General features: G+C 52.3%; 1 protein-coding gene across 1 annotated transcript in view; it reads right to left on the bottom strand.

The window, feature by feature from the left end:
• The window catches only part of nop53 (NOP53 ribosome biogenesis factor), a 36,983-nt gene that overhangs the window by 1,252 nt on the left and 20,623 nt on the right, over positions 1–15,108 (bottom strand). The window contains exons 4-12 of the mRNA XM_085973206.1: positions 14,309–14,496; positions 13,004–13,074; positions 10,371–10,466; positions 8,574–8,678; positions 7,553–7,732; positions 5,258–5,433; positions 3,702–3,768; positions 1,737–1,813; positions 860–916 (exon numbers count right to left, since the gene is read on the bottom strand). Of these exons, the coding sequence (XP_085829332.1) occupies positions 860–916; positions 1,737–1,813; positions 3,702–3,768; positions 5,258–5,433; positions 7,553–7,732; positions 8,574–8,678; positions 10,371–10,466; positions 13,004–13,074; positions 14,309–14,496 (1,017 nt within the window). The remainder of the gene's footprint in view (positions 1–859; positions 917–1,736; positions 1,814–3,701; positions 3,769–5,257; positions 5,434–7,552; positions 7,733–8,573; positions 8,679–10,370; positions 10,467–13,003; positions 13,075–14,308; positions 14,497–15,108) is intronic.

Raw genomic sequence — 15,108 nt, 5'->3', positions numbered from 1 at the left:
AGGGGGGGAAGAGGGAGGGGGGAAGAGGGAGGGGGGGAAGAGGGAGGGGGGGAAGAGGGAGGGGGGGAAGAGGGAGGGGGGGGAAGAGGAGGGGGGGAAGAGGGAGGGGGTGAAGAGGGAGGGGGAGAAGAGGGAGGGGGAGAAGAGGAGGGGGGAGAAGAGGGAGGGGGGGAAGAGGGAGGGGGGAAGAGGGGGGGTGGGAAGAGGAGGGGGGGAAGAGGGAGGGGGGGAGAGGGAGGAGAGGATGAGGGAGGGGGAGAAGAGGGAGGGGGAGAAGAGGGAGGGGGGAAGAGGGAAAGAGAGGAAGGAGAGGAAGAGAGGAAGGAGAGAGAAAGAGAGAAGGAGAGAGGAGAGAGAGAGAGAGAGGGAACGAAAGCAGCTCACTGCCTCCTGCTGCCAGTACAGAAACTAGAGGCCAGAGCAGGAGTTACAATCTAATAAAAGCAAAGCAAAAAGCATGGATAAAACGGTGAGATTAACAAACCAGAGGGTCTGCAACACCGGCCTGAATGTCTGATCCACGTGTGAGTTAACGGCGCACTCGGCGCCTCAGCCCAGGCGCGAAGGATCGTGCTTTAAAAGTAGTTCATTACACTGGCCTTTTTGCAACAATCAATCAGCTTAAACTGATATTGCGCCGTCCTCACAGCAAGTTTAGTTGCAAAATTCATCGCTGGCCCGCTCCAAACTCTCAGGCCGTGGAATTGCATCAAACCTCACACACCTTGGGGATACAGAAATGCCACGGCTGCCTCAACCTGTTCACCTCCGCGCGGGGGGCGGGGGGTGGGGGGCAGTTAATGAATAACGCGCTCAGCTGGGAAGCTGGCCTCGGACAGTGTGGAACCCACAAACTTACGTAATCTCTCTGAACGCTCGCTTCTCAACGTATTTCAGCTTGTGCTTCCTCTTGAACCTAAGAAAGGAAAACAATAAACTTGAGCCCGTTGCCAAGACCATTTACTAAAAAAATAAACTCGTAAAAATACTGATTTTCCATCAACATAAAATTGGATTTTTCGGATGAGACGTTAAGCCGAGGCCCCGTCTGCTCCCTCTCTCAGGTGGACGTAAAAGATCCCACGGCCACCAGTCAAAGAAGAGCGGGGGGGGGGGGGGGGGCGGGAGTTCTCCCCGGTGTCTTGGCCAATATTTATCCCTCAATCAACATCACTAAAGTAGCTTATCTGGTCATTTATTTCATTGCTGTTTGTGGGATCTTGCTGTGCGCAATTGGCTGCTGCGTTTCCTACATTACAACAGTGACTACACTTCAAAAAGTGCTTCATTGGTTGTGAACCGCTTTGGGACGTCCCGAGGTTGTAGAAATGCAAGTCTTTCCTCATACCAGAGTCCAGGCGATGAGCTTTAGCGAGCTATTTAACAGTGGAGGGCATCACCGCCAGGATTGATTCAGTCTTTGCCCCAATAGCGATGGGCACTGGATAGCGAGGAATCCCTGCATAACAATCAGGAGCCGGGGGGGGGGGGGGGGGCGGGGGTGTGAGCCCTTCTTTATTTTACTCTGCCGCCCCTCCTGGAGGCACTGAGTCTAACTATAAAAGCACCGTCGCTGCTCCACCTGAGATGTGTTAACCGAGGACAAGCGTGGACCAGGGCTGGGCGGTTCTGCCCCGCTTAACAACACGCTGGGCCCCGCGCACGTTCATACAGCATTTTAAAAAAATTTTTTTTTTTAAGGCCGACAATTCTACACAAGCCACACATCCACTTACTTAGCTCTCAGCCTGGGTTCGATCAGATTTCTCTTCTGTAAGCTCTTAAACCGGTCAGCGAGGATACTGCCCTCAGGCTGGGCAAAAAGAGAACAAATATTATGTCAGAACAACGGGCAACAGGGGCACCGCCGGCACTTTCAACGCAAGATATCATTAACCCGACGGCTTTTAGCAGATATAACTCATTAAACGCAATCCAAAATTACAGCCATTTTAGGTAGAACAGTGTTTTGGTGTGACTGGCACGGTGGCACCTTGCCCAGGTCAGATCCTTGCCATGCCACTTTGGGGGAGGGTGGCAGTGAGAGAGGGGGGGGGGGGGTTCCAAAAAACAAGCCCCCAAGGAGATCGCTCACCAGCAACTGGTCCAAGTGACGTATGTGGAAAAGCCCGGCTGCTGGTCTAGCTAGATCGTCTCGTCCCTCGGCTTTCAAGCTCTGCTTTGTGTGGTACCCCTTGCTGATGCTCCTGGGACCCCAGCAAATACTGACAACCTCTGGGGAGTCCCCCTGGGCATACCATCACACTCCCAGCAGCACCCCCCCAAATACCATCACACTCCCAGCAGCACCCCCCCCAAATACCATCACACTCCCAGCAGCACCCCCCCAAAAAACCATCACAATCCCAGCAGCACCCCCCAAAAAACATCACAATCCCAGCAGCACCCCCAAATACCAGCAGCACCCCCAAATACCATCACACTTCCAGCAGCACCCCCAAATACCATCACAATCCCAGCAGCACCCCCAAATACCATCACACTTCCAGCAGCACCCCCAAATACCATCACTCCCAGCAGCACCCCCCCCAAAAAAAATCACAATCCCAGCACCCTCCCCCCCCCCAAAAACCATCACAATCCCAGCAGCACCCCCAAATACCATCACAATCCCAGCAGCACCCCCACAAATACCATCACACTCCCAGCAGCATTCCCAAATTTCAGCACAATCTCAGCAGCACCCACCAAATACCATCACGCTCCCAGCAACAACCCCCCACCCCCTCCCAAAATGCCATCACACTCCCAGGACCCCTGCAAACACTGACAAAATCCTGGGAACACACTCAAATACGGACACGCATATGAAGGCCTCCCACCACCCTCCCCTTCAAACACCAACACTCTCCCAGGGACCTCCCCCCCCCACCCCCCACAAACACACCGACACACTCCCAGGGATCCCCTGTCCTAACTTCCAAAAGACAGTGTCAGCTACCCAAAGGGAAACTATTATCATTTATTAATGGCAGCAGCAGGATTAATGGGCTAGTAAGACAACAAGTAGAGAATTTGAGCTACTGTGATCACAGCGTGTGATATACCTGGATTCAGATGGACAGAAATGCAATGACTATGCTGAACCCAGCTTAAAAGCCTGGGCCAATGTTCTTTAGATTCGTGCAGATCAGAAGGTGGAGAATGGTTGTCAGCGAGGGTTACGGGTAGTCACCTCTGCCCTCAGCTCCCAGTGCAAAGCCCACTCGGCAGCGCCTGGGAAACCCTGAGCTGTCTTCACATTCCCGTCCACTGACGGGAATACTTTGTGCGCAAGGATGGCTCTCATCATTGGGCAAGGCTACTCCGTATCTCGAAACACGTGTCAGGGCAGATTTCAGGAGGAGGCAGATTCAAGAGGGAAATGGAAAGATACTCGGCACAGGAAAGAACCGAGAGGTACAAGAGAGATAGAGCAATGTGGAGGAGTCTTTACACTTTGGGACTCTTCCAGTTCTGTAATTTCTCACGTCCCAGCACCCTGTAGCCCCCCTGTAGGGAGGGAGGAGAACGGGGAGGGAGGGAGAACGGGGAGGGAGGGAGGGAGGAGAGTGGGGAGGGAGGAGAGCGGGGAGGGAAGTGAGCGGGGAGCGCAGAGGGAGGGAGGAGAGCAGGGAGGGAGGGAGGGAGGAAATTTGTAACTGTGCCAATCACCAACTTCCGGTCGTAGTAATACCAACCTTCAGAGCCCGGAGTGAACCAGCGAGCTCGTCACTGAGCTTAATTTCGAGGTCAGGATCTTCGTATCTAACGAGGGAAACAAACATGCCCAGTCAGCACATTACTCACCGACAACACACAGAGAAGGGTCTCGGGGAACCGACATCAAAAAATGACCACTTCACCCGATATCACAGCTTTTAGTACAAACCCGCAGCCAGATTTATCTTGAAATAAAACTCTCGGCTTAATACTACGGAAGCGAGCCCTGTACCCAGTCGCCCCTTCCCCTGAATCAGCTGGGGTGCCGCTGTGCCGCGCTGAGCCGAGCCTCACTGACACCCGCTGAGGAGCTGCCACCTCCCGCTGTAATAAATCCGACAGGAGCCAGAAGTGGGTACAAAGTCAAATCTCCCTCGTTCTCTCTAAATCTGCATTACTCTCTCCACCCAAACAATAGTTCCGTTTATTGCATGACATCTACTGCCTCGATTAGTTTCTAGTTCTCGGCTGTGCGACCCAGCAGCACAGGGCAAACCACCCCTCCCTGCTGGCACAGGACCACACCACCCCGCCGGCACAGGACCACACCACCCCTCCCCGCCGGCACAGGACCACACCACCCCTCCCCGCCGGCACAGGACCACACCACCCCTCCCCGCTGGCACAGGGCAAACCACCCCTCCCCGCCAGCACAGGACCACACTACCCCTCCCCGCCGGCACAGGACCACACCACCCCTCCCCGCCGGCACAGGACCACACCACCCCTTCCCGCCGGCACAGGACCACACCACCACTCCCCGCCGGCACAGGACCACACCACCCCTTCCCGCCGGCACAGGACCACACCACCACTCCCCGCCGGCACAGGACCACACCACCCCTCCCCGCCGGCACAGGACCACACCACCCCTTCCCGCCGGCACAGGACCACACCACCACTCCCCGCCGGCACAGGGCCACACCACCACTCCCCGCCAGCACAGGACCACACCACCCCTTCCCGCCGGCACAGGACCACACCACCACTCCCCGCCGGCACAGGACCACACCACCCCTCCCCGCCGGCACAGGACCACACCACCCCTCCCCGCCGGCACAGGACCACACTACCCCTCCCCGCCGGCACAGGATCACACCACCACTCCCCGCCGGCACAGGACCACACCACCCCTTCCCGCCGGCACAGGACCACACCACCCCTCCCCGCCGGCACAGGACCACACCACCACTTCCCGCCGGCACAGGACCACACCACCACTCCCCGCCGGCACAGGGCCACACCACCCCTCCCCGCTGGCACAGGGCAAACCACTCTGCGCCAGTGCAACACAGGCATTGATCACGGTTTTTCCAAATAGCTGTCCAAAGATTCGGGTCCAGCTTTCAAAGTGAATTAGCAGCCAGCGGGTGCGGAGCCTGGAGGGGGTGGTCAGCGCGAGTGCGCTGCGGAACGGGTTGAAAACCACAGTAGCTGTTGGCTCTGCTCAGTCCACACACGCACCCTGTGCAGTAATAGCCAGACTCCTCTCCACCCCCCAACCAACGTTTTGAGAGGAAATAAGAACACTTACTTTAACCGGCCCAGCCGCCGAGGCTTGTTGGCCTCGGCTTTCCGCTTCGCCACGCGCTTGGCTTTCCTCTCCGCCTGCTTAAGCACCAGCTCCTTCACTTCACCCTTGATGGATCGAAGCCGGAACAGTTCCTGCTGTTTCTGCCGAGCCTCCTTTTGCTCCTTTAGCCGGTGCTCCTGTAGGTGCGGAAAGCACATTGGGAGAGCCAGTCTCGCAGGACTTGGGCGGGGACGCAACGCTTGCAATATAACTTTGAAAGGAGTTACAAGCAGCACCTCTAAGGCTAGCCAAAGTGTGCGACGGTCTTTCACTGACGGCACAATATCCGTTCTCGCCCGTCTCCCCTTGCGCGTTCCCCCTGGACAATGCAGCAAATCTCCGGGTACCTTACAGCACATCGGCAATGGGATAGCATGAAACGCACAGGCAGAAGTGCCTGAGTTTTCACACCAGCACAGACTAAAGGGAGGGGAGGGGGAACGGCTGATGAGAAACATCAGGGTCCAGCTTCAGCTTTGCAATGTTCAAGGATCAGATGATATTCTGCCCAAACCGCTGGCGTCCAGGCCGATAACCCGAGAAACCTTTCACTTCCACTGTGTCCCAGCGCCTGTGTGAAACCCAAACCGGTTACTGGTTGGATTACAGCCTCTACCCGAGAGAGTGTGTGTGTGTGTGTGTGTGTGTGTGTGTGTCTGTGTGGTGTGTGTGTGTGTCTGTGTGTGTGTGTGTGGTGTGTGTGTGTGTGTGTCTGTGTGTGTGTCTGTGTGTGTGTCTGTGTGTCTGTGTGTGTGTGTGTGTGTGTGTGTGTGTGTGTGTGTGTGTGTGAATGGTGACAATCGCCCACTTCCGCTCCTCTTACAAACACGCTGCGCAGGGAAGTCGTTAGGATCGAGCAAAAGGAAACAAGATCAGACACTCTGAAGTGCCGCCCGGTGCTCTTCAATGACATTAAACCAAATCGGAATGATTTCCTCTGCCTTCAGTTCCCACGCCTGCCCACTTGGCATTGCCTAGGAATCCCTGTATTATCCTCACATTCCCAGACAGGAGACCCACAGGAATTCTTTGCGCGCAAGGATGTCTCTCATCATCAGGCAGGGAAATAATTCCGATTTGTTTTTTGGGGGGGGGGGGGGGGGAGGTGAATTTTGTGCTCATCGCGGTTAGTGCCGGGAAACAGAACATTTTACATTTCGGGAACCAAATAGAAGTATCTCATTGAAAGGTATAAAATTCTGACAGGGCTGGACAGACTGGATGCAGGGAGGATGTTTCCCCTGGCTGGGGGGTCTAGAACGAGGGGTCACAGTCTCAGGATACGGGGTAGGACATTTAGGACTGAGATGAGGAGAAATTTCTTCACTCAGAGGGTGGGGAACCTGTGGAATTCTCTACCACAGAAGGCTGTGGAGGCCAAGTCACTGAATATATTTAAGAAGGAGATAGATAGATTTCCAGACACAAAAGGCATCAAGGGTTATGGGGAGAGAGCGGGAATATGGTATTGAGATAGAGGATCAGCCATGATCATATTGAATGGCGGAGCAGGCTCGAAGGGCCGAATGGCCGACTCCTGCTCCTATTTTTCTATGTTTTTAAAAGAACACTTTCAGATCTTCACTGAGCACAAGACCTTCGTTTGCAGTCTGTACCCGTCACTTTTAGAAACTGTCAATTTATGTAAAATCACAATTATATATAATCAATCGAGGAGTATTAACTTTTGCAGGGGGGGATGGTGGGGAGAGGGGGAAGGGGGGGGAGGAAGAGGTTGGAACACTACCCCTATATCAACATTGTTGGGACAGAGGTAATGGCACTGTAACAACAACAGAAAACGCTGGATACACTCAGCAGGCCAGGCAGCATCCGTGGAGAGAGAATCCGAGTCAACGTTTCAGGTCTGGGACCCTTCGTCAGAACTGGAAAAAGCTGGAGATGTAACAATGGCACCCTATCCTGCTATCAGCATCCAGCTGGCAGCATCTGCCAGAGTCCAGAACCAGGGGGCATCACCTTAAAATTCGAGCCAGGCCGTTCAGGGGTGATGTCAGGAAGCACAAAGGGTTAGTGGAAATCTGGAACACTCTCCCCCAGAAAAGCTGTTGAGGCTGGAGGTCAATTGAAAATTTCAAAACTGAGATTGATGGATTTGTGTTAGGTTACGGAATCAAGGTGAGGTTACGGAATCAAGGTGGGGGCAAAGATACAGATCAGCCATGATCTAACTGAACAGCGGAACAGGCTCGAGGGGCTGAACGGTCTCCTCCTCTTCCTCTGTTCCACACCCACCTGCTTTTTGATTCTCTTTTCTTTCTTCCGATCCTTTTCGGTTTTCCGCGCGCAAGAAGCGGCATTCCACGCCGGTCCGTCGTCAGCCTCTTCGCCGCCGTCGGGTTCCGTACGGCCCTCGTGCTCTTCACCGTCCGAATCCTCCAACAGGCCCTGGCACAGCTCCTGGAACACCGTCTCCTGCAAGCACACAGGGGGGAAGAGCCGGTCAGAGTCGGGGGCCGGATTCCTGCACCGGTAACCCAGCCAGCGCCAACCAGCCGCAACCACGCCAGATTTCGGTGGGGGGGGGGGGGGGAGGGAGGAAAGAAATAAAACAAACATCGGCACCCAGCTGAACTAATTTTTCAAACGCCTGTGGAAATGTCCCAGTTGTACAGGGCCTTGGTGAGACCACACCTTGAGTATTGTGTGCACTTTTGGTCACCTTATCTGAGGAAGGATGTTCTTGCCATGGAGGGAGTGCAGCGAAGATTCACCAGGCTGATACCTGGGATGGCAGGAATGACGTATGAGGAGAGATTGGGTCGATTGGGCTTGTACTCGCTGGAGTTTAGAAGAATGAGAGGGGATCTCATTGAAACTTATAAAATTCTAACAGGACTAGACAGACTAAACGCAGGAAGGATGTTCCCGATGGTTGGGGAGTCCAGAACCAGGGGTCACAGTCTATAAGGGGTAAACCATTTAGGACTGAGATGAGGAGGAATTTCTTCACCCAGAGAGTGGTGAACCTGTGGAATTCTCTACCACAGAAGGCAGTAGAGGCCAATTCATTAAATATATTCAAGAAGGAGTTAGATATATTTCTTAAGGCTAAAGGGATCAAGGGATATGGGGAGAAGGCAGGGACAGGGTACTGAGTTTGGATGATCAGCCATGATCTCATTGAATGGCAGAACAGGCTCGAGGGGCCGAATGGCCTACTCCTGCTCCTATCTTCTATGTTTCTATGAAAAGGAGGGGGGGGGGGGTGCGGGGGGGCAGAAAAGGTCAAAGAAAAAACAACGCTCACTCCTACCTTTGTTGGGAGTTCACCTGCAGAGGGAAAGGCCACCTGGCGATAAATCTTCTCCTCGGCTCTCCGCCTCTTCACTTCCACTTCGTGAGCTGCGAGTAGCAGAGCCTGCGGAGACAAGTATTTAAAAAATATATTAAGTGCGACAATAACTGAACAACAAATCACTGCTATCTACTGTAACACAAATATTGGCAATGTTCCCCTTAAGCTGCGATTTGTTCTGCGCGGCCCCTTTACATTTCGGCGCACGTGCGATATTTACAATGGAAAAGCCGGTGAGCGGCCCGGGCGGGACCTTTCAGGTTACTGCGCGGCTTAGCGGGAACGTTGAACAGAACATAAGAGCACAAGGCGTCGGAGCAGGTGTCGGCCATTCGGCCCCTCAAACCTGCTCCGCCATTCGGCCCCTCGAGCCTGCTCCGCCATTCGGCCCCTCGAACCTGCTCCGCCATTCGGCCCCTCGAGCCTGCTCTGCCATTCGGCCCCTCGAGCCTGCTCCGCCATTCGGCCCCTCGAGCCTGCTCCGCCACCCGGCCCCTCGAGCCTGCTCCGCCATTCGGCCCCTCGAGCCTGCTCCGCCATTCGGCCCCTCGAGCCTGCTCCGCCATTCGGCCCCTCGAGCCTGCTCCGCCACCCGGCCCCTCGAGCCTGCTCCGCCATTCAGCCCCTCGAGCCTGCTCCGCCATTCGGCCCCTCGAGCCTGCTCCGCCATTCGGCCTCTCGAGCCTGCTCCGCCATTCGGCCCCTCGAGCCTGCTCCGCCATTCGGCCCCTCGAGCCTGCTCCACCATTCAATAAGATCATGGCTGATCTGATCTTGGCCTCAACTCCACTTCCCTGCCCGCTCCCCATAACCCTCGACTCCCTTATCATTCAAACATCTGTCTATCTCCACCTTAAATATATTCACTGACTCCGCCTCCACAGCTCTCTGGGGAAGAGAATTCCAAAGATTCACGACCCTCTGAGAGAAGAAATTCCTCCTCATTTCCGATTTAAATGGGTGCCCCCTTATTCTGAAACTATGCCCCCTAGTTCTAGATTCCCCCACGAGGGGAAACATTTTCTCTGCATCTACCCTGTCGAGCCTCCTCAGAATCTTATATGTTTCAATAAGATCCCCTCTCATTCTTCTAAACTCCAATGAGTATAGGCCCAACCTGCTCAACCTTTCTTAATAAGACAACCCTTTCATCTCCGGAATCAACCTCGTGAACCTTCTCTGAACTGCCTCCAATGCAAGTATATCCTTTCCTTAAATAAGGAGACCAAAACTGTACGCAGTACTCCAGGAGTGCTCTCACCAACACCCTGTACAGTTGTAGCAGGACTTCCCTACTTTTATACGCCATTCCCTTTGCATTAAAGGCCAACACTCCATTTGCCTTCCTAATTACTTGCTGTACCTTTTTGTGATTAGTAGCACAATAGTGAAAATTATGCAAATGCATTTACCTCTGATAAAATTATATTTGTGTGAAATGTTAAAGCAGTAAGCATTTATCTGGAGGATCCTTTCATAATAAAAGCCTCGTCTGTACTTTTGATAAAAACTCCTCAGACCTTAAACTGGCCGAGGAACCTCTTCTCATTCGGAGGTAAATGAAGTAGAAACACAAGAGTCTGACAAAGTTTGTTTCAAAGAGCTGGCACAGGCACGAAGGGCCGAATGGCCTCCTCCTGGGCTGTCGCACTTCCAGCGGCCTGCCTTTTCCATGTCTTGCTTTGTGCTGCTGTTAATTCCCGCCTCCAGCTGAGAAGCTGCGCTTGCAAGAAAGGGGGAAACTGAACGGGGTACCTGGTGAGACTCGAAGGTGGGATTGTACGAGCCGCCCGGCGCGATCACTTCTATCGCCGACACCTGCGAAGGTTTCTGGTTCAGCTTGTGTGGCCGCTGTTTAAAATAAAGAACACAGTTTGAAGATAATAGCTCCCTTCATATAAAAGAAAAAAATCGGTTTCCTCTGCCTGGTACTCGTACTGTAGGCTAGGGTGTACCTGCAGGATTTAGTAAACATTATTAAGATTCTATAACCATTTTTATATAACTATAATATGTGAAATTGTATGTTAAAAGCCTGTATAAAATGGCAAATGGCTCAGGGCAAAGCAGGATGGGATTATGCCAACCTGACTAAAAACCTCTGGTTCTCTTACTGAAGTAACGGAATGTTGTGCTAAGTTTATGGAGACGAGGAATTCAGCAATATTAGGCTCAAAGAGATAAAAACTAGAGAAAGAGATAAGAGTGGGAGACAACCTTCATTGGTATAGCTATAGGATGGACCGACTGTTCTGTCAACATTCTAGAGAGTGTTCTGTGAAAAGTGAAGATCTGAGATAAGGGTACTTTGTTGTGCATAGAGAAAAAGTCAAAAGGATCAACAAGGTCATAAGATGGCTGACGAGGCAAGGAAGACTTTTTACCAGGGGTCAGAGGGTTAATTACTGCCACGTAGGCAAAACGAGAGGAAAAAGGGTATAAAGGTACAGGTTTTGAACATCGAAAGCGCGTGCACCGTGTAACCCGAGATTGATAGGAGCATCGGTCAACAAAACACAGCAAGATCCCAAGGAAGCGAGCATCGGTCAATGGACCACAGCAAGATCCCAAGGAAGCGAGCATCGGTCAATGGAACACAGCAAGATCCCAAGAAAGCGAGCATCAGTCAACGGAACACAGCAAGATCCCAAGGAAGCGAGCATCGGTCAATGGACCACAGCAAGATCCCAAGGAAGCGAGCATCGGTCAATGGAACACAGCAAGATCCCAAGGAAGCGAGCATCGGTCAATGGACCACAGCAAGATCCCAAGGAAGTGAGCATCGGTCAATGGAACACAGCAAGATCCCAAGGAAGCGAGCATCGGTCAATGGACCACAGCAAGATCCTAAGGAAGCGAGCATCGGTCAATGGAACACAGCAAGATCCCAAGAAAGTGAGCATCGGTCAACGGAACACAGCAACATACATCAGGAGACTTGCGCCACGGTCACTCGGAAGGAACGTCGGGGTTTGAGCGAACAGACTGTGACTATCTCCTTGTTCAGTATTACTTCTTTGTACTGGATGTTTAATCCTTAATAAACCTGTTTTGCTGATACACAATATACCTGGACCCGGACTGGTTTGTGTAGTCACCGACACATTATTATAAGAGCTTATTAAAGCTACAGAACCCAAATTGTAAACATGTTTCATATTTTCCTAAAACTGAAGAAATCTCCCCCTTGCTCACTGTGTAGGAGCCAGCTTATTTAATATGGAAACTAAAACTGCAGCAAGCCAGTGCACTCTTAACGGTTGTCCTCACACACTTCCTGTGCAATACTCTTAGTTTACAGTGTCTAATTAACAACTTGCATTTATATACAGGAAACTTTCGATTTACCGGCACCTAAATAACCGGAAATCTCAGTTAACCGGCAAAATTCAGGAGCAGGTTCAGCTAAGTTTTACTTCATATTGTACTTGCCTTCCTCGATCTGTTGCTGTGCAAGGGTGTGGCTGCAGCTATTGCTGAGCTACAGAGACGCTTGGAACTTGTGTCCATTGTTCTGAACCTGTTGCTAAGCAACAGGGTTTGTTGCTTTATACGGAGCTCTCAGCTCTCCTTATCTTTTACTATAGCTTTCGGTTATCCGGAATTTTTGATGAACCGGCACCACTTCGGTCCCGTCGGTGCCGGATAAAAAAAAGTTTCCTGTAGCACCTTTAACAAGCGGGATCAGACATCATTTGACACCAAGCCATACAAGGAGATATTAGGGCAGACTTGGTCAAAGAGGTCGGTTTTAAGGAGCATCTTAAAGGAGGAGAGGCAGAGAGGTTTAGGGAGGGAATTCCAGAGCTTAGGGCCCAGGCAGCTGAAGGCACGGCCGCCACAGAAGGTGCTGGGAGATAGTCTTCGAAAGGGAGGGCGGCTTTTTATTGATTTATTTTCTCTCTCGGCCCCCCGAAGCCCCGGGGATACCGTACCATGGCTCCAAACAGAGCTACATGTTCCTGTCTCTCTTTTCTCAGACACACAGGGGCTGCCACTGCGACCCCAGGAACCTCCTGGACACAAGAGCTTCTCAGATGGTTCCACGATTGCAGCCCTGCGGAAAACTGTCCGGGACAGAAGTGCCGCTCTGTGCAGTGGCGTGTGTGCAGGAATACAAGTGTGGACGGACTATTCTGTTACACAGACAACATCATCAAAGGCAGGTCAATGGAGCCGAGGGACAGAAAAGCCGTGATCGAATGGAGGAGCAGGTTCAAGGGGCTGCATGGCCTACTCCTGTTAACATAGTGCCTCACTCCTGCAGTGGCAGAGGAAGGGACGTATTGCTGTGGTAACTTACTCCCATCTCTGCTGGAATACCTCACTCCGTCACTGCAGAAAAACCTCACTCAATTACAGCAGTTTGGTCATTCTCAGGCACCAACCTTTAGCCTTTTCTTCTTGGTCTGTTCCAGGAACCACGTGTCTTTGCCTTCTAGCTCTTTGTCCAGGGGATCTTCAAACAGAAACAATGAAAACAGATGATCAGCACCAGCAGGAGCAGCAAAAAAAAAGACAAACATGGATTTTTTTTTAAATATTCGTTCCGGGGATGTGGGCGTTGCTGGCAAGGCCAGCATTTATTGCCCATCCCTAATTGCCCTCGAGGTGGTGGTGGTGGTGAGCCGCCTTCTTGAACCACTGCAGTCCGTGTGCTGAAGGTACTCCCACAGTGCTGTTAGGGAGGGAGTTCCAGGATTTTGAACCAGCAACGATGAAGAATCAGCCGATATACTTCCAAGTCAGGATGGTGTGTGACTCGGAGGTGGTGGCGTTCCCATGCGCCTGCTGGCCTTGTCCTTCTAGGTGGCAGAGGTGGCGGGTTTGGGAGGTGGGCAGAGAATGAGTAGCAAATGTAAATTAACAGAGTGAAACTTTAAACAGCCCGATGACATTGCAGCTCCCACTCTACATCCCTCACTTGGTATCAATGTTCTCTTTAAGCTGTGCAGCGCTCTGCAGCTCCCACGCAGCTGGCTCACGGTATTCTGAAGGGGCCACACACCCAAAAAAAAACTAAAGGGAACAGTGCTCGGTACTCCACTGGTCAGTGAGCGAGGGCAATGACCAGTATGGATGCGAGCCACACAGGCCCTGAAGCGGTCCGCTCTGATTCCTTAGCAGCCAGAGGAGCAACAGAGCGCGCTGCGTCCGACCCCGGCGGTCTCTGGGCCGGGTGGCGAGAAAAGAAATCCATTCCCAATCTCGTTCTACCAACAACAAAGCAGGCTGAAAACCCGAAATAAAAACAGAAAAATGCTGGAAACACTCAGCAAGATTGGGCGGCGTCTGTGGCGAAAGAGAGAGAACGTTGCAGGACAATTCTTTTCAGTTCTGATGAAAGTTCAACCACCCGAAACGGTTTCGCTCTCTGCAGATGCTGCCTGACCTGCTGCGCTTTCCAGCATTTTTCAATCTCATTCTACCGACGCAGGCCAGGGAAGTGGGCACGTGTTGGGGCGGCAGGCGAGGACAGGATCTGGTGGAATACTTGTAAACCACTCGCTGACCAGCTCGCCCGTGAAGAGCGGCCATTTGGAGAAAGTGTCAAGAGCAGCCTGTGCGGGATGAACCGAATCCCAGCGCGAGTCAGCGGCTCCCGGTGATGGGGAGGGAAACGGCAAGGCAGGCGGTCCAGGGTGAAGCACAGTACAGGCGCGCGGTATGAAGACAGCGGGCTCTTCTCTTACTTGCAGCTGACCACAGGTCGTAGAAGCCCCTGGCGGGGTTGTTGTTGGGCGTGGCTCTGATTTTCACCGCGGGTTTCTGGAGCCTGGCGTACAGCAGGCGCTGCTTCCGGGAGATAATCCCGAAACGCTTCTCTCGTTCCGCTTTCCTTCTCAGCTTCCGGCTGTGGGGAATTTGGTGCGCTAAAATACTGGAGAGATCCGAGTTTAAAAAAATATATATTACTCACTTTTAAAAGAAATCTAGGCAGGAGATTATGACAAAATATCAGTTTACAAAATAAGATTCTCGTTCCTTGTAAAAGTAACGAGTCGGCAGAGACTCTTAACCTAGCCTCCTGAAATCGAGGGGTCAGAGGTGAAAGGCCGAAAACCAATTAGCGGCATCTCCCAATCCCGGATAAATCCTCGGGACAGGAAACGGTCCACTGGTCCAACAGTTCAATTTGAATGTACAAGGCACACCCACAGGGTTAGAAAAAATAATCCACACAGATCACCTTCACGTCACTCCCGAGCTGCTTATTCTATTCATCGAAGGCCTAATAACAAAAGTGTTGAAGCCCTGGTGGTAGGTTTTGAGATAAACAGGAACGTTTGTTGGATCATTTACTTTTTCCTGTTTCTAAACTTTTTTCAACTCTCCTGGTACAATCACCAGTACTGTACCCACCAGTGTTATACAGTGACAGACCTGTACCCACCAGTACTGTACCCACCAGTGTTATACAGTGACAGACCTGTACCCACCAGTACTGTACCCACCAGTGTTATACAGTGACAGACCTGTACCCACCAGTACT

The sequence above is a fragment of the Somniosus microcephalus genome, chromosome 34, assembly GCF_052327205.1.
Source record: "Somniosus microcephalus isolate GS21.2 chromosome 34, FLI_Smic_1.0, whole genome shotgun sequence".
NCBI lineage: Eukaryota > Metazoa > Chordata > Chondrichthyes > Squaliformes > Somniosidae > Somniosus > Somniosus microcephalus.
This window is presented reverse-complemented; position numbering and strand designations above follow the sequence as displayed.